This window comes from Branchiostoma floridae, chromosome 7, assembly GCF_000003815.2.
Source record: "Branchiostoma floridae strain S238N-H82 chromosome 7, Bfl_VNyyK, whole genome shotgun sequence".
NCBI classification, from domain to species: Eukaryota; Metazoa; Chordata; class Leptocardii; order Amphioxiformes; family Branchiostomatidae; genus Branchiostoma; species Branchiostoma floridae.
Genome location: NC_049985.1, coordinates 13,921,248 through 13,945,524, shown reverse-complemented (window position 1 = coordinate 13,945,524; position 24,277 = coordinate 13,921,248). Strand labels below are relative to the sequence as shown.

Here is a 24,277-nt window from a genome sequence, read left to right as displayed (position 1 = left end):
AGTGCACAATTTTACACCTCCGTATCTCCATACCTTCATCTTAGTTACGTTGCAGAATCTAACATAGGGTAAGTCTAGAAGGAATTTTCATTAACAGATGCCTGTAGCCCTGTCAGTCGCAAGTCAAGGCTCTCTCCTTTTGGAGAAACTATCACAGATTCACCAGACAGACTGACCAATTGCTGGAGGGTATGAGGGCAGTTCAATTAACATTTGCCCTGTCCTACTTCCACTTTTGTAGAAGTTGCACAAGCATGATAATTCATATCATAATAAGTCACACTGACGCCAATAGGTGTAATTTCAGCCTCCTGCAGTAGTGGAAGCTGGTCAGGACAAATCTTTTTAATAAGTTTTTCACAGTGGGGAATGCATGTAACCCAGAGGATTACTATCAATGCAAGTTACAGCTTCACACACAAGTTAAGTTGGTCTACAAAGAGCTACATAAATGCAGTGACCTTCCTCTGAATATACCAGGTGCAAAGGATGATACACTTGTGGAGTCATGTAAGATAATTGTCGGGGTATTGAGTAGGCTTGTGTTGAGAGTGGGCGTGGTGACAGTTTCTGTGTAGGAGTGGAAAATTACTGTGATTGATAATTGAAACTTGGGAAAGGACACTGCATAGACTAAGTGTGGATGTGCATGTAATATGTATACAGCAAAAGGTTACTGCACATATTAAGATGTTTGTAGCACAGTGCTACCTCTTCGAAGCATGACCCTGGTTCAAGTCTCACTTTAAAGCAGAAATATACGTGCCCATTGGAGCTGAGCCCAAGAGACTGGTTTGAATGTCAGCTTTTCAACTGGTATTACATCGCCACCAGTGCTAATACAGGTTAAAGGAAAGAAAATCCTCACTGGATCTCAAGGGAAGAATACATGTATCATGTGTTATGAAGTGGATAATGTCCAGTGGGCAAAAAACAACACACAGCATTTTCACAGTTAAGGCCACATCAATTAAATCTGTTGGGTCTTGGACATTTATTGTGAAATTTTCACAAGAGGAAATCAAGAAACCAGAGGGCTAGGTGTTAGTGTACTTGATGTCTCACTTTGTTCACTCATTGAAATCGTGCACACTACAGTTCTTTTCCCTAATATTTTGTTTTCATGCTGACATTCATCAAATCTAGCTTTATCTAAATCCAAGAACCAAGAGACCAAATTGTTGTGACCAAAGTGTAACATTTGTACAATACATGACAATTGTATATCTGTCAAACCGGGTAATATTTCTAACAGTCAAGCCAGTGTCTGAGAATAGTTTTGATGATTGCGATGTTTGCGATGATTGGGACTGCACAGTAGACATTGCAATCAATCATACTATATATATGTAAAGACTTTGCCTTTGTCACCGCATCTGTAGGCAGCGACACATATTGCAGCAGTAAAACGAGGAAGGTGACAGAAAAGAGTATCTGTGGTTTGACAACACCAAAGCACAGATACACGAAAAGTTCTTGAGATGCTGAGATGTATACAGAACAAAGTTTTATCTTTGCACAGCCATGTCCTTACCTTCAAGGCTTTCAAAGCCTTGTCTAGTTTCTTCTGTCTCTTCCTGGTCTTGTGTGTGACTGTGTGTCTCAGCATCAAGTCCTTCACCTTTGGTCCCTCCTCCTGTTGTTACAACAGTAACAGATAATCATGAATCAAAACTCCCTGTGATAACATATTAATACAACTGTTACAACATCATTTCAGTTTGCCAATCCTTGCCACAGACCTCATCTTTGGCAGCAAAATTCAATTCTTGCAACAATATTATATGAAAATTATGATAAATTACAGGAGCTCAGGTTCCATTGCAAACACACATTTGTAAGACTACACAGAGCACAAAGTCGAACGTAAAATGTCACAAAAATTCATGAGAAAGAAAGAAATACCATAAGGTCATAGAGGTTATCTTTAGCTGGTAATATAATGTCAGTTTTGATTGTTGACAATATTCAAAACATTTACAGATTACTGACTAAAGACTTCAAAATCATCATGTTTGTCCAAATAGTGCATTTGTAACATGAGGAAGTCAATATAGTTGGAGAGTCATTGTCTGCAAAAATACAATCTCAAATGTGTAACGGGGTCCGCCCTAAGATGTTACGCTTTTTTACGCGCTCAAACTAACGGCACTCCATCACTAGTTGCCAAAGAGTGGTCAAGTTTTGATCAATGAATTTTTAACACATTCATTTAGAGACCATACTTGGATAAGGAATGCATTCATATGGGACCCTTCACCCTCCGCAATACAACTGGCAAACACTGAGGACGTTATCGTGAATATAACTTCCGATTTTGAGCTGTGTTAGACAGTGTGCCCTAACTTGGCACGCTTTTGTAATTTGCTCTCTTCGGAAGCTGGTCACCAATTTAGATAAACATAAATAAAAATTCTAATTTTAGGATATATTAGCTTTCTTTTGACAATAGAATTGTGATTGTGTGTCCTTCTTGTCTCCCGTGAGGAGGGCTGAATCTTTCACAATGCAGGCAGTGTTTTCATGGGAAATGGGCAAAATGCACTGAATGTGGCGACCCGACTAACAAAATCATTATGAAAAACGACAATGCCATTATCACCAAAAAAAACTCTGTGTACGTATTGGGAAACATATTCGACATCACTCTGTGGAGTTTCATTTTTATAGACGGTACACATCATTTGTTAGAGTAACAAATCGTTGGGGCGTTCGCTCCTCTGCCACCTTCAGGGCCACACTCCCTGGGGAAAACAACGTTGGTGATGCTTATGTTGTTTTTTCTTTGGCTGGTCTTCTACTAAACAAACACTTGAATACCAATATTTGTAATGTTTTGAAGCTTTATTTCTTATGTGTATGACAGATGTGTGGCTGTTTTGTACTGGCTGTATATTTAGGGACACGAGCCACCAATACCCAGTATCTGGTGACCACAGTGATTCGGCGCTACCAACATTATTGTGAAAATTCTGTCTTCAAAAAAAAAAGGGAAGTGAATATGTGTAAGTGAATATATGTAGATCAGCAAAAAATCCGTGGCAGCTTAGGGCAGGAAGCATCTTACGGCAGCCGCCGTTAGTAACTGTTCTATCTGGACCTTTTTGTTTGCAAAATATAATCTCCAGATTAGTATTGTTTCCGCTAAATGAGGTTAAAATTATCCATGTGGTCAAACATTGAAGAACTGGCTTGATTGTTACCATGGCCAGTAAGTCAACATCATATACCTGATCACTTGGGAGGGCTTTTAGCAGTAAATCTTAAACTCTTCTACTTCCTCTCATATTCCTTAAGATAAACTATAAGAGACTAACTGTAATACAATGGAAGCTCGTTTTATGCCAAACTCCCTTCTAAGTACTGTTAAGTGGCTTTGTGTCTTTCTGAGAAAGCTTGGTATCAAAGATTTTAACAGACATAGCAACAAGAAGCCATTATAGTAATCTTGACATTTCCAAGAGTACACCCGGAGGATGGCCATCTTTGATGGTTTAAACAAAATCCTTGCTGCAAATGTGTCACAAGCTTAATGCAAGATTGAGTAAAGGTTACCAAAAAAGACGCTATCCACAGACATTGAACACAAAGAAAGGGTGATTACATGCACATTCATGCTTACACATTGTACGTAGGCCTGGAACAACAAGATACTGTAACACAGCATGTAACACAAAAGCCGATGTAAGGTCTCTGAGTGTTCATGATACAGTAACTGAAAACCTAGATAAGCTTTGGCCCTTTGGGTAGCTATGTAAAAGGTCTGAGACCCATAGATGCTTTGAACCTTTCTCAACTAGATCTGTACACAAATCTTCTGTGTAAGACTGGTTCAGTTGGTCCTTGGGCTGATGCACGGTGGAAGGTCTTCAAATATTCTAGCAAACGGAGATGGGAAGGAATCCAAATTTGACTGGCAACTTAAGATGAGGAATATGAAAAATGATGTTCTTATTGGATTTGATATGAAGGACAGGCATGCAGAATATCATCTATCAAAGCTCAAAAGTTTATAACAGTCTATAACTATCACTTAATTTTTGTCAATATAATGCCACCTGGGACAGTAAACACTCAAAAAGATTTCTCAAAGACAGCATGTCTTGAGTTTGCATGGCCATGTCTAGCAATTTCTACCTGGGTGATTTCTGCACAATGCCTTATGCACCATGTAGGACCTGGTATACTTTTACAGGTAAATCACCAGGTGCTAATCACAACTAACTCTTTTAATGCATGCCCAAACTTACTTTAATTTGTCCTTCACTTTATGGATTCACAACATCATCAAGGAAAGGATCTCAAGGTTGAAATGCTCTTCAGATGACCTGCACTTGTACAGTCTACATATGGGGCTGACTCTAACCGTTCTCTAGTAAATTGCTTCAAAAACTCTTGACCCAACAACTCATAAAAACTTTCAATATAAAGAAACTTTCCCACTTTATGTGCCACTTTTGGCACATAAAGTGGGAAAGTTTTTATGAGTTGTTGGGTCAAGAGTTTTGCATCTGATATCTTTATATTGCATTGCAAAAGAGACTGCAAAAAGAGCTTTTAGGAAGTACTTTTATATAAGATAGACTACTGCATAGTTACTGTTTTATAGCTGTGGCTTTTTAACAGTTATCATATCATGTTACAGGACTTGTCTCATGCATGCATCAGATTGATATATGACAATGGCTAAAGATAAAAGCATTGATGGCCCACTTTGTGTATTTGGTGACATAAGGCACGGTCCATTCCTATAACTTAACCTCATAAACCACCTCGTTTGCTTTACTCACTCAGTGGTTTATGAGGTGACCATAAGAACTGACCATACCTCATGATGCTGTATACAGTTTAGGGCAGGTCATTAACCCTACGATGTAGTCATTGGTTGTTAACTTACTACCTCAACCGTAGATACACAATGTTAGGGTAAAATTGAAAGCTTTAATGACCAGAAACCTCATCCAATTATCAATTGAAAGTGAGTTAACCTGTATGTGGACCATGAAATCGTAAATATCATAATTTTCTTTATCATGTCAGAACACACTGGACCGACAATGAGTAGTACGAAAATCCCATAGCCTACTTATTGATATTGGTCATCCAGACACACGAAAATCTTGCAGCCCTGAGCTATCAACAATGGGTCCACCAGGAGTTGAAATTGCACAAATGTCATGCAATAGATGTTGAAGGAGTCAACAAAAGGACATAGTCAAGGAGAAAATTTGCGGAGAAGAGATGCAGCGAGGCAGATATGGTTCTACTTCGACACGGCCAGATGCAATTACTGTTCATCATGTGAGGTACAATTTGGAAAGCCCCCTTTTATCACTGACTCTTCCATGGTAAGTATGTAAGTAAGTTTCCCGTGGTACAACAACCAGATTGCGAGTTGTGAACAATCAAAAGTCTGACAGATTATAACGTTACTTAGCGTGACAGTCTGTCCGATGGACATACATTGTAGTTTCCAATGTCATTAGAGGGCAGTCAGTTTCACAGTTTAGGTGAGTTGAACAAACTTCAGAAGGAACAAATTGTTCGCTGTAATGACAACAGGAGAGTTTCAAAATGGTGTACTTTCAGACATCATACAAAATTGAGACAAAAATGTCACATCCACAGTGGCTAAGTTGGCAGGGTGGCCATGTGCTGGGTACAGAATTTGAATTCCTGACAGATTCTGATGTTTTGCCCTTGGGATAGGCAGGTACTTCATACCGATTTTCAGGCATAACTGGGTATCAAGATTCTGCTAGGGACATCGCCCAGATAGAAGGTCCAAAGTTTATAAGCCACGCCTCAAGCAATAAATCCCGGTGAGTGGATCAAATGAATCTGTCTAGGTATTAAGCTCGTTCTCTTCAGCACAGCCCTGGAGTGTTTTGCCATGAGGTGGTCTACTGAGTACATGTATGCAATATGTACAAAGTTCACAAAGAGTACAAACCTCAGACTCTGAGTCACTGCCATTCTCCTCTTCTTCATCTTTTCCAAGGAAGAATTTCAGTGCAGCAACCATAATCTGAAATTAAGGATCATTATTGCAATACTTGTCACAATTTTGTTTAAAAAAATAACCGCATCACACATTTTGTACTGAAAAAAAGTTATTTAAAAAAATCAATGGTAAAGCAAAGTATACAATTACAACTATTGTACTCAAACGATTAACATCCATTGGCATAATACCGGTCGGTTTACTGCAATTTCTCAAGCAATGCTAATTTGGCAAATGATCAACGCATCATTTTCTCCAGTTACATGTTGCTGTTACAGCTTACCTTTGCCACTTCTTCTGTGTAAATTATTTTGTCTCTCTGGTCCTGCTAAAAACATAATATCGTAATTGGAACACACCGTGGAATTGCACGGAGAACGGGCGCGTGGTTGGAAGGGGGTGCACTATACCGGTCGAACGAAACACGGCACAATTAACTGCCGCTATGTACCTTTATTCATCCTCTGTTGTTCCTTTCTTTCCTGTTAGTAGTTGCACAAAACAAAAATCTGCATGAGCATACAAAAAGTCATGAGAAAATGGGCGTATACTAACAAGAATTTTCATTTAATTTTGGTCCGTCACAACCGCTATGACGTAAAACTTTACTGCTGGCCGTAGCATTGAAAATGGCGGGAAAATGGCGGCGTACGTTCAATTCGACCCATTCAGCCGTAGATCCGGGCGATAATGCAACGGTTCCTCACACTTTTACACGAGTTGTAGGTCACCAAAAGAAATTCAAGATTGCTGTTGAATCATGCTCGTCTTGTGCCGTGAGCACATGTGATTATTATCTACAAATCTGGCGATGAACGTGACAGTGTGTTTGTCCCACGACGAGCTCGCCTGCCCCAAAAATGACCTGAAACCTTTTGGCCTTGTTGTCTTCGAATGCATTGTTATCGATGCTTTGTAAATTATGTATTGGACACCTAGATGTCTGAAGTGTGCACACCTCAGAAATAACTATTGTTGCATGTGTAGATCTCTTTAAGTTCCACTATTTTTAATCGACCGGTATAAGGCTTATGACCGGTATTATGCCAATGCATGTTACAATAGAGCTGCTTTTATTTAGTTTTTTAGTTCCGTTTCTAAGCACTTTGAACATGACATTGAGACATTGTGTTAATGTTTACAAAGCACAAGTGTGAGCAACTGTATTTCTACTTACCTTAGTAACTTTGGAGAAACAAGCTGTAGCGATGACATTAACTGTCTTGGCGTCATTCCTGTACATGTTATGATGAGATGACATGTAAGGCCACAGGAAGTAAATCTTATGGATGACAATTGTGCACTCATTACTTTGCCTGATTTCAGGACAAAAAATAAGAATTCTTTTCTTCTTTGGAGATGGTAAACATGACAAAAAAATTAGCAAATATGTTGTGTTGTAGCCTAATGATCGTACTTGCAGAAGTGACACTTGCAAGGTACCCAGGACTGTAGCTGTAGAAGTGAAACTAGTTGGAAAGTTGTAAAAGTGGCATGTATATGGAAGCCATGAGTGTAGTTACATGTACTAACTTTGTTAGTGATACCAGTCTACCACACTAGTGTCACTTTTACTACTACACCAGTAAATGTCTTGAATACAGGAATGAATGCCTTGTTGGCTGTGATACCATGTTTTGTCCCTTTAATTCTGTTTATGGTGTCTACTAAAAATGTAGCCATCTTGTTTTCTTCCTTGTAATTTTTGCAGTCTGAGGAGGATGTCATCCTTAAAATTAACTTGCTGAAGCCTTAATTAGCCATGTCTTAAGAATTCAATTAAAGACAAATTTCTATGCAGCGCAAAATACATCCCATTTATATTGTTTTCTCAGTCAAGTGCAAGCACAGAAAATACACTAAATCAATCATCTAATTCTTAGTAAAAGTTCACAAACATTGGTTAAAATGACTGGCACCATCTTGGTTAAAATGACCTGTACCAACTTGCTTAAAATGACTAGCCCCAACTTGTGACAAATCATATACCAAGAATGTACCTTCAAGGTTAAACACACCACAAGGTTAATGATGCCTTACCATACATTCCGGTGATACAGCTCCACCATCACACCCTGAAGGAGTAACATAACAAGCCATCAGTTATAAATGACAGCTGAAGAATATGACGAGTTGGTGCCATAGGAACCGTTTCAACACTTGCATGAAAAGTGAGGTAGGGAAGCAGTTAAGAGTCAGTCATGGGGACAAAAAAAGCCAGAGGGTTTAAGCGAAGGTCTTGAAACAAATCAGTCCTACTGCAATACAAAACACTAACAAATACACATAGGCGTCATTACCGACAAACCCTGACCCCTAACTGCATATCAAGGTTCAATACATATGGGCACTGCTGGCAGTTTGAAGATATTAAAGACAGTCATTTTCTGTACTACTGTTCAAGTTGATTGCCCCTTGGTTAAATAATGCTCTGAGTCTCTGATCTCAAGGGAAATTTTACCATGTACATGTACATGTATGCCCATGTTTTTATGACAGACATTGTAGTGCATTATGTGCCTGCATCTTTAAATTTACTATTGTAAAGGTATGTTCTATTAAAGAGGTTGACATCTTGCGTGCGCAAGGAGCAGGAAGCTGTGCATGGATCCTTTGGTATTTGGTGCACTTTTATATCTCATGTTCTGCTTGTTATTTTTGAGTGGTAGATAGCACTTGAGAAAGTTGGTGTAGGTTGGGCCAGCTAGCGTCAGTCTTTTTAAATTTCTAGGGCCAATTTTCTTGTACTTTTGAAAGAGAATAACTTCAAGGATTGTTGGGTCTTCAATAATATAATCTTTGGTAAACAAGAAAGCTAAAGGCCAAATCTAATTTGTTAGTTCACGGATTTTTACAAAATGATTAAAAATATGCTTACATATGAAAACAAAGCCATAGAACCAGGTTTTTGCCTTCAGTTGTTGCACTCAGTTTTATGGAGTGAATACATTCAATCTTTCCTCCCTGCCCTATGTATTTAGGATAAGTGCTTCCTACACTTCTATCTTTAAAAATGTGTGAACCAAGGAAATCAATTGGCGTGGCCTAAGTGATATCATAATCTATTGCTGACCTCTTACAGCAAAGAGAGATTCACGTACAATGTAGCTCAAGCATGAAAAAAATCAATATTATCAAATAACATGTACAAGAAGATATAATCATTGCAACTATTCTCACCTCACATTTCGCCTTACTAAGGTCAAACAAAATCCCCAGACTTCAATTTTTGACCCAAATAAATCAAAAACATTGCCGAGTTCTCAAGAGTGTTTTAAATTCATGGATTAGACAAGCTTGGAACAACGCTGACAAATGTTTCAATTGCAAAGCACCAAGTTAAAATGGGGCCATAACGGGATGCTGCCTGCAGCCCTGAGAGAGTCCTAGCCGAGGGCAACGAACCCTCCTCATGGCACATTAACACATAAAACATGGGCTGTGAGTTATCAATGTCCGTTCTTGTGAAGGCAATGTGTGGGAGGTAATCCCATAAGGAATGGTGGCGTTGGTAATAACATTGACATCCGGTGGGCTCACTCCAAATTCTCACCGGCCACACACTGAGAGACTGCTGTTTACAATCCTCAGGTTTTAGCATGAAATCGGTGGGTGTAACTCAGCTTCTACCAGGCCAGCCTGTATTTCTTCCATGCACCATTAACTTCACAAGCAAAATGGTATAACGATATCCTTACACTGGAAGCTGCACAAACATTGATTTCAGCATCTCACAACTGCACAAGTTTCAGCACCATGGCAGCTACATTTTGTGAAAAGTTCCAAGTATACTTGAGAGGAGTAGTAGATGTTTTACTAATTACCTCCATGAAATATTCATGGTGGTTATATTTTTTGTGTGTCAAGAAGATAACTCAAGAATGGCTGGGTGGAATGGTGTCAAATTTGGTGTGTTGGTTGAGTGTGATGAACACTGGAAATGGTTAAATTTTGGGCCATCTAGCAGCTTCCCTTGGCACTGGATGTGCTATGGTCACAATTTTGGGGTGATAGATAGCTCTTGTGCTCAGTAAGAACACAGTGACATTAGTTTGGGTCCATTTGTATAATAATAAGAAAAATGCTAGCATATCAGTTTTTCAATGTATCTGAAACTTGATGGTCTTGACATTTTGGTGGCAGATAGAGTTTGACGTCAGGACAAAGTGGGTAAGATTTGAGCCCCCTAACATTTGATTTTGGAACTGCAAACGCATTTTTGTCAAAATATTCCATAGAGGCTAACTCAAGAAAGGGCAGATGGATTTCCATTATCTTAGGAATGTAGATACATGTAGCATAGACAAAGATATGCAGATTGATATACATAATGAGCAAATAAGGATCAATTTGTATAATTAATTAGTAAATTCTAGGAAACAGACTTGGTGTGATCATTTTCCAATAGCCATTTTTTCAAGTACATGATGGCATTGGTGCCCACAAAATGTCATAAAATTCTACACAGGCTTGCTTCAAAATTAACCTTTACACAATGTCAGACAGGCCTATATTGCTGTTGCTTCAAGCAGCTTGTAACTTCGATCACTCTTAATGGAAACTGTGTTTCTCAATTTGATAATTCCAGCATGAACTTTCGTAAATTCCTGTCACGAAATCTGCAGCTTATCGCCAAGGTTGAAAACTGAGGCAGCAACAATTTGGTAACTCTGCAGTCCCTACCACCCATTTACCACCTGTTGTGTGCTTACATGATGGATGGATCATTAGCTGGGAGGGAGAAAGCTTTCTGGTGTCGGGAATAAGCCACTGAGTAATACCAGCAGGAAGCAAACTGTGGCCGTCATCAGATCAGTAAGAGTGCGTCACATCAAGATCCAATTAGCATGTCGTTGGTATCGGCAACTAACAAGATTAACAAGCAACACTCAAAAGTCTTGGATGGCACCCTGCTACCTGTAAAACTACTCAAAATGAAAAGTTCTGCCCAGGAAGTTTTGCTCCTTGTTTTTCATCATTTCCATGTGACTCGTTCTGCACATGTTGATGAAGGGAGTCACAGTACATGTACACGTGACACACAGAAGTACGCACTTCCTTCAGAAGATTGGCACTGACGCCCTCAAGGAGTCTTTTTATATCTTAAAATGTAGTCGTGACTAACAACACCACAAGGTCTTTGTTACTGATGCTCACAGCTGTTGTTACTGATGCTCACAGCTGGGATTAACAGCTGTAAAGATTTCTCTTGTCACATTTTTTAAAGAAAAATCAGCTTTGAGACTCCTTAAATCTGGCAACAAAGGATGGTCACGATGAATGAAGAGAGTATTTTATGGATAAAAGGTTGTGGGGGCTACCCGTATGTTTTGAAGATTGAATGAATAAATGAAATGGTTAATGTTACTTGAAACAGAACATAAGCAGCCATAACAGAAGCGATATTCAATTCAGCTTCAGACAAAGACAAAATTAAGCAGGCAACTTTAACAACACTGAAGGACTTTGATATGAGGCATCAGTCAAGTGATTTATGATCTTATGGACAAAGGCTGTTTGATACATGCCATTTCAAGTGATCATTGATTTTGGAGCAGAAAGCTACTGTCACAAGATATAACATAGTCATCAATTAACGCAACATAAACTGCATGGAGTGAGCAGATAGCAAAATGATTTAATGATGTCTACTGTGTAGGAACTGTACATTAAGAGATTCACTGTACAGATGTGGGTTACACTTATCTGAACACTAATGATGATGAAGTTCTTTATCTGATTATTGCAGCTTGAAAGTTGCCACAGCTTAATTTGAAGAAAAAAAAACTTGTTTGAGTTACAGGTGGCAAAATAAATTAAGTTATTGTAGTTATAGTTAGACTTAGAACCTAAAGGCTAGCAGGTCCTGATGTTGTGCCTTTTACACCTATTTCCTAAGTCGATTCAGGTGCAATTAAGTATGTACACTAGCTTTGGTTAAGGACATCCTTTCAAATGAGATGTAAAGCTGGGGGTCCTGTGTTTGAGGACAGCAGCACCTTGAGAAAACTGAAGATACCACCACACAAAGAGAACGGGTCCATCCGATGTAGATGGTTCAAACCTGACAGTCAGATCAGTCAGCTTGGTACCTACTGGTGTGTATGCGGTATGCTCAAAGGCAGTTTAGCAGTTATGCGACGGAAACAACTTTGAGAGAATCCCTTGATTTTTGTTTAAATTCATTACTTACACATACATGACATTTTCACAAAAGTGTTTTTAAATTCAAACTTTAAATGAAGCTTGCGTTTGAAAGGGAGCAAAGAGTACAAAATATTCAGTAAAAAGAGAAATTCTTGATAACTTTTACTCACCAAGGACTGTTTGGCAGCAACAGCATTGCTATCTCTCAACATTGTGTACATAAAGTTCTGTAATGTCTGTGGAGAGAAAAATAGAAATTAGACATGTGTGTGTCTCTATTAAGTTTGTACTTTCATTTGAGCTAAGCAGCAATGTTGTATTTCCACAATTGTTCCATCATTCTACAACCCCGACAACTATGCATAGCAACAATTGACAAGAATTGACAAAAAAATTTCAAATTGAAAAGTTAAAAAATGCCAGCTATATATATTCACAGTACATAACTGTATTCGATCATAAATGACCTAAATTTTCAGCTTTACGTTGTGGGCCAAACTCCGTATGGACTGTTACAACTTATCTAAGAGCCCAAATCGATTGTTTCATCCATCTTGGGAATTACAGCTGAAGTTTTAGTGGGAGAAGAAAGATTTCATAGTGCTCAAGTGACGAGTCTGCCTGCATTTTATAGCAATTATCGGGATGGATGGCATCTATTTGTTGGTGCATTGGAGCATGGCATCAGGCATATATACCTGTCTGGATATGGACACAGCTGCCTGAAGTAAGAGGTAAGTAGCAGAAAATAAGGTGCATTAAAGGATCACTTTTGACAGTAAGAATAATTTGACGACAATGGTGATGCATTTAATCATGACACTGCCTCCGTGTGGTCTATGTAGATACAAAAAATCATTATCGGATAGTGAATCTAATCATGAAAAATCACCACATCATACGTCTCATAAATGTTGAATTCATGGCCCAAATATTAATCTCTAAAATATCAATCTCTATCCCGTCCACGCCAGTGATGAATATCAAGCTATCACTCATCACTACTGATTCTAAAAGATTTGGCATTTTCCCAAGAATCAGGCAATTTTGCTACATAAATGTGTAATCTAGAGAAGTGATATTTCATTGTTAAAAATGAGCCTGGAATATGAGATGAATTTCTGATCATAACAAATCAGACTGTATTGTCCTTTAGTTCTCTCTCCATAGAGATAAAATCCATTTATAGTCAACATGTTAATAGCATCAAAATATCTACATAAAAAAGTTTGTATATCATGTAGCAAAAGTTAATCTTAGATAAATGATAGAAAGAGAATAAAGCAGCAAGACACTAAAAGCATCTGTTCAGCAAATCATTTTAAGTCACAAAGATATGATGCCTTCTTCCATGTACATGTAAGTTAGACATGCTTATCAAAAGAATTCAACATCACAGTAAAAAGTGTCATGTTCTGATGTCAAAGAAGCCAACTTCTGCAACTGGTAAATACAGAGAACCCTCTCTCCATATTTCTAACTTAAACTTGAAAGGAGAATATTTTTCATGGAATAGCCAAACACTGTCCGATCTCAAGTGACTTTTCGCCTATTTTTGACAGGATACAGCTATGAGCGGGGTAGATAACGCTGAGAGTGAAGGGATTTACATGTGCCATCCCTTAGATACTGAGGCCCTTAGCAATGCATTCCCACAGGAAGACACTACAAAACATTCAGCCAGATCTACTGGGTTTCCAAACGAGCAGGATAGATTTCTGTTGAGAGAATGCATCACCCCCATGCATATGAACGGTAACAACACAATAACTGATGTGTACTAATGGCAGTACTTACACCTTTAGATAAGATGTTAAATTAAGAGAAAACGTACCGTATTGAGTTTGTTATCCTTGTGCTTTGCATTGATGTTCTTGATATCCGTCACTATGTGCGTGAACAGGGTCTGAAAAAGAATACAAAAACCACATTGAACATAGATTTTAATACGAAAGAAAAATCATGACCAGTTTTCCTGTGTTGTTTTCTGATATACGGCATAATCATATCCAAACAAAGATATGGGAGGCACTGCTCACCAAAGCATATCTTCTTTGCCAAGCATGAATAGAACAATAACAAAGGCTATATTTGCGCTCCTTTCAGTGTTCCGAAGTTGAAACTTCAGTTCAATGAAATGCAAACTAAGGTAGAGCAGTACATGGGTACAGCTTTGATACCCTCATGAAGTGTAGATCTGAAGCACTCTCCAAGTGCCCTCCTATTCCAACATTGATTTTGGATGCTTGTCAGAATGAGTTCTACAGACTATGGATGGGGAGAGAGTATCTACAAAATCGTACCAAACAAGGTGTGACCTTTTCTACATGTAAAACATTCCGATTTCACAAGCAGAATACAACAAAATTTCAAAGGCAGGATTTATCTCCTGCTTCAAAGCTTCCTTGTAGACATGTAGGCATCTTGCTACTAGGAGAGAACTGTTTCATGTGCCTTTCTTTGAAGTTGATAAATCCAATAATTGGAAAGTTTTATGCAGGACAGCCCTATAATAAAGTGTAAATTACAGAGTATTCCGTACAAGGGAAGTCTTTTTTCCGGAGGTCAGTTCATCAAGTCTTATTGGTTTCCAAGAAATATGTAAAAACTATGTTTTATGTTACAGACCGAAGGACTTCTCACTTAGGCTAAATGTCTATGAAGTCACATATCTTGTTTTATTACCACTAATTAGCAGTAAAAACTGCCTTCAATGAAATACGAATTATGTACATGTCGAGCCAGATGTGGATGCAGCTTTGATGCTTTCATAATATCCAAGAAAACTTTGTATTCATCTGAAGGCAGCACTCTTTAGATTTAGACACCCTTGCTAATATTCTTAGATGGGGGAAATTAAGGTTAAGACATGGATGAAGTATTTTCAAACTACCAAACTGGGTAAAAGATGAATGTGAAATATTCTGTTTTCAGCAGTAACAATAATGCAAGGATACCAGTTTAAGTGCAAGACTCGAAATACGACCTGCATATGCAGGTTAGTGCACGTGAAATTAGAGTTGAGCAGATATTTCTGGTGTCTACCTGCACCTATAACCTGCACTGGTCCTTGTAATGGGTTTCATACATAAATGTCTTATGATGTAGGTGTTGGTAGATTGTCATTAGCTGCATTGACTGTTGCTGACTATCAAGTTAAAAAGGAAAATAATAGCAGCGGTTCTTCAACAATTTAGTATGATCCATACTTCCTAAATTCAGAGTGGTGCAGGTAAAATTTGTCTGGTGCAGGTCATTTTCAATGTTACCTGCACCAGTGCAGGTATGCAGAAAAAAAGTATTTTGAGCCCTGATAGTACATACATTGTGTATGGTCCTTGTCCTTGTCTCTTATTCATTCAAAGCATTTGTAGAAGTTTAAACCCAGCAAAACAACAGATTAAACACCTGAGAAAAAAAACACAATAATCTACTAGTTCTTTGATCCAGTGTTACATACAATTATTTCAACTTGAAGTTATTATAAGCTTATCACTTGCGATACAATATAGGTTTAATTAAATAGAGACTCCAAATCTTTTCAAAGTTTGACTGAGTGTGCATTTTCTGTTTGTAGCGATAATTTCACTGTAAACTAACTTTAAGTTAGAATATGTATTTCAAAGGCAGCATATACTACCTCAAGGCTTCCTTCTAGACATTTTTCACATCCTGTTACCCAGAGAAAACTTAATTTGTTGGTTGTTTGATGTGGAATAGGTCTATAATGAAGTAAAGGATGAACTTACAAAGCTTCTTTTCAAATGAAATCATATCTAGAGGATGAAATAAGACGTTCTGTTAAGACAAATATCTGTATAATAGGATTTGACACTGGACACATGAAGACAGAAGACTTCAAAAGAAACTCAGCTTCAAACACCATACGGGTCTGATGCTGTTGCTAAACTACATTGTATGAGGCTCACCACAAAGCTAATCTTATAAAGGACTGATTTTGATTCCTTGCTTTAATTCATGATACAACTTTTGGTCTTCATCTCAAAACTTGTTTGACTTGGACACATTCATTCTGTTTTACACAAAACTCTACAATTATAAAACCTGGAGAATTTGTGTAGATTCTTTCTAGCAAACAATACTGATTAACACCAAAGTCTAGCCTGTTTGCAATATACTGTACGAATTATGCTGACATGGGCACATGGGTAACCGTTGTTTGTTTTTCACAATATTACCTTTTCCAGATATCAGTGTTTGTCTCCCATTAGAAATCTTTTGAAGCTGTTGACAGCTGAATCTATTAAACTTGAATTTTGATTATTGACCATTATAATTGAAACTAAGATAAAAAATAACAATTTGGGCAGCAATAAAATAGTTGATGGTAAGTTTGACATCAACATAAGAACACAGCCACCAAAAATGATGCATTTCTTTATGGGATATCCAAACGACCATGAATTATAGGTTCATAGGCTATCATACTCAATCTTCCTAGGCTACACTGGTTTAATATCTGATTCTGCGAATCATGTCTGAATTGTTGAACAAAGTTTATGCTTGAACAAAGTTTATGCTGGAACTTTCATTCTTAGAGTGGAAAACCCAAAGTTTATGCTGGAACTTTGATTCTTAGAGTGGAAAACCCAATGATTGATGATGTCTATTCGCATTGAAAGTTCCTATAAATTACACATAGGATAATTAGGTGCCCTTGCAGAGCTTCTTTGATGTAACGATATGGGCAATCCTGGTAATTTATAATCTGTGGTTGATTGCACAGTAGCATCATGGAGTCTAAACCTTTCCTGTGACCTAAATCAGAGGTCAGTTGTATTGAACATGTTTGTATAATGTGCTTAGACTTGAAAACAAAGAACAAAGGACATCATGTGCAGGTTCATGCAATCAAAGCTTTGTTCATCAATAGATTTCTTTTCATCATCAAACAAAATGTGAGGTAAAAAAGAAAGGAAAGGCAAAAAAAAAACAAGACAGAAAGCAGGAGTACCTAGTCTAGGGAGTAATGCTAGTTCACACGGTTACCCATATCCGCTGTACTTAGAAACATGGTAAATTAAGGAATATCAAAGAGGTTAAAGAAAGAGTTCTTTAACCTCCTTGGGAATATCAAGTCGATGAACATTGGTTTTAAACTGCAAATATTGTGGACAGCGGTGAGCTAGTATTAGAGGCTTCCCAGATAATTACATAGAAAAATTGGTTACTTCTCAGATCCCATCAAGCAAAGTAAGATGCAGATAAATCTGAACATGCAAATAAAAAAGTTTTCTACTTGTTCTGTAAATGACATTCAATAAACAGCGGCTATTCTGACCGTAAGTAAGATGAAAGTATTGTTGCCAGTTTGCATTTCATAGGTCAAGGCCTTGAGTAATGGTCCTGTGCCTTAACTTGGGCAGATCTGACATTCTCCACCAACAGTGATTGAGTTACGAGCACCTGAATCCATACTATTGACCTTTTCAAACCTGGTTAACCTAAAAGCTTCAGTGGATAGCAGGAAATGATATCTCCTCTCCATGCATGATACAGTCCAGCGCAGAAAGGCAAAAGGTTAATTCCAAATTTTTAGGAATTTTTCAAATCACTGAAATTCAAGAAAACTCAAGAAAAGGTATTTCAAGAAAAATAAAGCCTCTCAAATAGGATAGGGTATGTTTTATTAAAAAAAAAACGTATTACACAAAATACATCTTTTTGAAAGTCTCCAACTTCATATTTTTACTCGATTGTATGGAATGATTTGCTTTGGCATGGATGACACACTTTGGTCAGACAAATAAACTGGTAGGTATCTCTTTTGGCCAGACTTTCAAAAATTGCTCTTTTTCAGCCTCCACCCCCTATGTATTATGGATGGGAAACACTCCTGTGCCAAACCATTTTGAATATCATCACAAGCATGACAGCATTGAAATAAATAAAACCTTTACTGTTTGTTTCACTCTGTAACTGGAGGTCATTCTGTACTGAGGACAAACACTGTCATACAAAAATCTATTTCATTGGTTGGACTGACAAGTAGCCAGAAATGCCCAATTACCATTTGGTGATCAATACGCACTAGCCTTGTAACTAGCCTTTTGAGGGAGGAACTTTCATTGCAAACCTTTCTTTTTCTTGGTATGGGTTAGAATATCATTGATCTATGACGTAAAGGTTGGGACAATATTTTGTTACATCCCCTTTGATATGCTAGATTGATGGATTGGAAGCAATTCTGGTTCCAATTTGCCTAATATCAAGTAGTAACTAGAATGTCAGAGGTTGCATTCTTAAATGAAGGCAAATCAACACCAAGGATAAAACTGTCAAAAACATTAGTTTTCAAGGTTATGAAGCTTTGAATATCATTGACCTATGACATAAATGTTGGAGCCGTGTTTTCTTGTTCCTTTGGAGTGCTAGGCTGATGACTAGAAAACAATTTTGGTTCTGAATAGAGCAACAAGAATGTCCTAAAATGTCAGAGGCTGCATTTTTCCGGAAGGCAATTCAGCACCAAGGACACAACTGCCAGATGTGTTTGCTTCTTGATGTAGTTTTGAATATCATTGACCTATCACTTTTAAGTTGGAGTTCTGCTTTCTCTGTACAGGAAGTGTGCTGTAAGTGTGGGAGGCTGTAATTCTAACATGAAGGCAGGTCAGCACCAAGGGTAAACTACCAGGTAAATCTTTCAGAGATAATTCTTCGAATATATCAATCAGACTTTAAGTACAGTTAGAGCAATACTCTTAGAGTAGAGTTAGAGCAATCATGTTATCCCATCGGTGGATGAGATGGAAACAATATTGATTGCAAATTGGCTGACATTAATGGATATGAACTATCCTACAGCATTGGCATGGACTGATAAGAAGGCAGATGCCAGCTTTAACTTACAGTGCAGCCTCTGTGTGATTTAAAGCAACCATCAATCAGAACAATGTCAACAGGTTCCCCAAGTTGCACCCATCCATCTATCTCCTGACAGGCACCTGAATTAGCATTGACAGTACTGGGAACGATGGCCTTTTTGCTGTTATTTCTTTCACATCTGTCATTTGGAAATGCGTCAAAGGAAGGCCATTTAGGGAAAAGCCTATCTTGAGACATTTCAATTTCCCTGTAGTTCGCTTCTCATAAAAAGGTTTGTGGTATAACACCCACCTGTGGTAACACTGAGGTTATTCCAAGTCATTTATAGATAGAAAGCATCAAAATGTCACTGATGAATCTATCCCTACCTGGGTGCAAAAAGGCTCTTCTAAGAAAATTCGAGGCATATTATGAAGAACTGTCATAAGACTGGGTACCAAAAGTTGTGTCATGAGTTGAGATGTACCAGTACACCGGGTACCGGTACAAAACTGTTTTTTTCTCATTGGACACATACACACTCACTCACTATCCGGTGTATTGACTGGTCCAGAAAAAACAGTGGACTGGATGTTGGACTGATTAGAATATACAGAATATACCGGCATTACATGTTTTGAGGCTTATGGGTCCAAGAAAATAGCAAGAGCGAAGTAGAGGAGAGTTGATAGTCATTTTTATGACGTTTCTACAATCAAACTTGGTCTAAGCTAACAGAGACAGTTAGCGTTCTTTACGTGAAGAATGAATACTCCACCAAACAGATTGCTTTGTAGCTAATTGGAACATTGCTTTTTGTATTGTCCATTCACAAACAATTAGGTTCAGGTCCGGACCTGGACCAGATCCTTTGGACCCACCCGTAGGCATGAGGTATTCTTTAGAAAGGCGCAAGTATTGAACAGGCCAATCCAAGATGATCCAATGGTGGAGTGAATATTCCACATTTGACTGTCCAAATCACATATAACAGGTTTAGCTTGTGAATCAACCAACAGCAAGGATGAGCAAACGTGTAACCACTGGTTGTTAGATGATTACTCCCTTTTTCATGATTCTTCCTGGTCAAGATATGTCAGCAGTCTAACAACCCACAGAACTAGACGTATAATCCAGAAATGTCATATACGAGCACGAAGGACAAAAGCACACTCTTATAAAAACACTGTCTTCAGCAGAAGACTATTTCACTGTTAGGCGTATTCAGCAAAGTGCGCATTAGTAGTTCCACAAGATCTTGCATTGATCTCTTGTACTTCAAAACATCAGAACATCATGCAATTGCCATTGCCAAGCCTGGGCATGACGTACATATAAGTCATCTGTTTCCGTGTGTTCCCATGCTGAGATAACAGGGCCAGCAAATGTGTGGGTAGGGTCATGAGCCTCAGATCATGACGTCTGAGACGTCAAACAGGAATGGAGGATCAAAAACTTCATGGAATTCTGCAGCTATGTTGAAAATTTTAGGTATGGTTAAACATTCACTTAAACTTTCCTTGTATATTTAAAGTTAAAACATAAGTTATATCACTAAAGGATTCTGGATTACCATTGAACAACATACCCACTACATGTACTAGGAAATAGAAACTGTGCCAGGCAAGAACTGCATACTTCAGTGGGTATCTCACAGGGCTTGAAATACCACCTGCATATGAAGGTTAGTGCAGGTGAAATTGGAGCTGCGCAGGTATTTCTGGTGTTTTATACATAAATGTTATTAGCTGCATTGAAAGTTACTACCTATAAAGTATAAAATAAAAAAAATAGCAATTGTTCCTGAACAATTTTAGCATGATCCATACTTCCTGCATTAAGAGTGGTGCAGGTAAAATTTGTCTGGTGCAGGTAATTTTCAATGTTACCTGCACCAGTGCAGGTATGCAGAAAAAAGTATTTTGAGCCCTGGTATCACAAATTGAGTCCTAATGGGTGTTGCATGTATGAGTGTGTCACTTCTTGTTCTCAATAAAATGTTGTCATCCTCTTGCTATCACCACAGATCAACATTTTTATGTGTTCATGACACTAACTACAGAACAATTCTTCACATTTTAGGAAATTTTTCTTCTGAGATACCTACCTTCCGAAGGAGCTTGTCTTGACAGCGGAACAACTCGAAGAACAACTCAAGAAGGCTACAGGGAAATAGAGAAACAGCAATGAGATAAAACATTATGATTGAATCTGTGTCTTCTCATCCATACAAATAGGTTATGCATTGGGTGCAGTGTCAGCAAGACATAAGTTAACCAAGACAACATGCACACGGGTCACAAAATCAATGGGTCACATTTCATGGGGAAAAATCAATTCCGTCCTATCATTCAAAAAGTAATTACATATTCTTTCTACGTGATATGCTACCGGCAGCCTTTCTTACCTCTGAGAAAAATAGAGGGATTGTTTTTGGTGTGTCTGTTTGTCTGTGTTCCAGACAAAAAAATGTAAGAAACTCTGGATGAAATTGTGGTAATATTTGGTGAGGGTAGGTATTGGAGGGACAATGGCCAATATTAATTTAGAATGCCCTGGTGACTTTCCTGGCAACTTTTTCAGAATGTTAAAAAAATCAATTAGTCATTAAAATGCTCACACAGTTTAGCATGGCTACATGTATAAGAGTGTCATCTTGTACATTTTAATGTTGTAAGAAAAATTCACATTTTGTTGAAACTAGCCTTGGCAGGTACAATGATTATCTCTAAAATAATATCCTAAACATAATGTAGAATGACAAGAAAAAAAACCCAATGTAAATGGGTTCCAAAAGTAGGGCAGAAGCAATCTGACAGAAAGAAATGGGGCAAACGATCGACTGTATGCTGGAGTAAAAGTCTTAGATTGTTGACCTACATGTACCTTTCTTGTGAAGTATGCAATTTTATCATCACATGTCAGGTACATGTAGTAAAATCTAAATAATAAATTTTCCTTTCAAAGCAACAGCTTAGGTTTAGGTTTTTTTGCCACTAAGATAAAATACATCTTTTTAATCAATATCAAATCTTGTGTATAGCACTCCTGTTCTGAAAGATAACTGCGATCCCTTGGTTCATCATCTGAAAATCTGAATGCCTTGGTCAATCGAAAATGGGGCAACAAAGATCATCACCATATCTTTTCACTAATGGGACAACTTTCCCACTATATACTCAATCTGAAGAAAACAGTTAGAAAGTCTACTGCTCGTATTCCATCATTTTTCACGATACCTCACAAGCATTGGAGAAAGGTTCCATTAAATGAAATTTCTGCGTTTTTTTGTGTACATGGGGATGAAACATTACTAATGGTCGGATTCTTGGAATAATAGGGAACAGGATATTAGGACGTGTTTAGCAAATGCAACACTGATCCTCAGACAATAAAGCAAGGTCACTGAATAAAAATCTAAAAGCCCATGGGTGCAGGTGGGGCATAAACTGTGATTACTACTTGTTGCAGCTATTGCTACTGATGTAATGTAAAGGACATGAACACTCAGGGGAGAAGGGAACAAAATCGCTATGAATTGTTTATGATATTTTGGTTCCTGAGAGACAGAGTCTGTTAGCCATCATCCAATACATGTAGGACATTCAAATTTCAGGGTCATTTTTTGTTACTTGACATGATAGCATGTAAAATAAATTTTTCTTCTTCTGTAACCTGCCATGATAAAAGATACTATTGAAATCAGATGCTGTTTTGTGATGTCAAAACTCTCCCTTTATTGTAAAATCTGTCACCAACAACAAGTGAGGAGAAGAGATACCGGAAAATCAATATGCAAATGAGTGCAGGCTGGATTGCATGAAACACCTGTTGATGAAACCATAACTCCAGGACTATCACAGCTTTCATCAGGCCATCATAAACGCTGGCATCTGCTGCAAAGGCCGCAGGTATTTTGTGATCAGAGCGCTGCAGACGTTTGTCAGGTTTGTGACATGTTTCTGCACTTATGCTAATCATGTTGATGTGGTTCCTATTTTGCAAATCTGGGCAAACTGTTTCCTAATCTGCCTAATCTAGTAACAGTGTCACCAATCGATAGGGTAAAATCTTGTTTCCTGGTACAGTACATAGTACTAACTTTCCCCTTCGAATTCCTTTTTAGAATTACGGAAGTTATGAAGATATGGCTCTTTAAGCACATTTAGTATATATTGCCTCTACCTGTCATAGTTATAAGTCACTTAACTGTTTTTCCATAGTCTCAAAAATACAAATGTACATATATCTACAAGAACATGTCTCTATATCACAACAAAGTCATGAATGTTCTGCTGTCTGTTAGCAAGAAACCAGCCTCAGGTGAGAAACTCTGGATGAATTGTGGTGATATAATGAAACTTAAGAGTTACCCAGTTGACTTCTGAAGAGACAACACTTCTAGGTTAACTAGCCACCAGACTACATAGTTTAAGATGTCACATGTGCAATGAATATACTAAAACATTCAGTAGATAAATAAATCTTGCTATTCAAACATCAACTTGGTACAGCAAGTATACAGAATGTTGTAAAATGACACTTCATTTAAGATATTCCTACTCAAACCAAAGTCAAACCATGCCATTGAAAGTTACAGAAACTCAGAAACTGCAAATCCCTAGCTCGATAAAGTTGCTGAGTAAACTGGCCTGGCTCATCTTATTCATGATGTGTGATCATTCCTATCAATCAAAAATACACTTATAATTATGAAATTTGAGTGAATTTGACAGGTAACATATGATATTACTTATGCAAACATATTTGTAATAATGACAGAAATGTGTATAACTCCCATCCGAATTTGCAGAAGCACATAATCTCCCAGAGTCATCTTGCCACATATTGGGTAATGTTTACATGTACATCTGTCTATGTCCAAAACAAACCTGGAGACGGATGAGAAAAGAACCAGGGACTGTTGTGGCATCATGGGCCAAAAATATCTGCTTAATTGAAGCGGATAACAGTTAACATATGGCCATGCCCTGAAAGCATCCTGGTGCCACATGGGTGAGGATAGGAGCCACTCAGATCAATAATGTCTGATACCTTCAGACGATAGATTATGTGAGGGATCCCTGGGGACTGTTTTTACCACTTTCTTGATGATGTTTGGTTCCTAGTTAAACTAAGTGATTGTGAAAATCTGTACTAAATTGATATCCATTGATGGCCCAGGGCTTTTTTCCATATTTGTGCCATAGTTTTGTCAGAGAAATAACTTAAATTTGATAAGATCTTGCATTAGTAATGAAGCAAGGAGGAATATAATGGACACGTGATCATGTACCC

General features: G+C 37.9%; 1 protein-coding gene across 1 annotated transcript in view; it reads right to left on the bottom strand.

Moving 5' to 3' along the window:
• LOC118419001 (protein SDA1 homolog) overlaps positions 1–24,277 on the bottom strand; it is a 131,844-nt gene that overhangs the window by 54,098 nt on the left and 53,469 nt on the right. The window contains exons 5-11 of the mRNA XM_035825209.1: positions 21,087–21,141; positions 13,986–14,057; positions 12,322–12,387; positions 8,045–8,079; positions 7,182–7,239; positions 5,954–6,028; positions 1,535–1,636 (exon numbers count right to left, since the gene is read on the bottom strand). Of these exons, the coding sequence (XP_035681102.1) occupies positions 1,535–1,636; positions 5,954–6,028; positions 7,182–7,239; positions 8,045–8,079; positions 12,322–12,387; positions 13,986–14,057; positions 21,087–21,141 (463 nt within the window). The remainder of the gene's footprint in view (positions 1–1,534; positions 1,637–5,953; positions 6,029–7,181; positions 7,240–8,044; positions 8,080–12,321; positions 12,388–13,985; positions 14,058–21,086; positions 21,142–24,277) is intronic.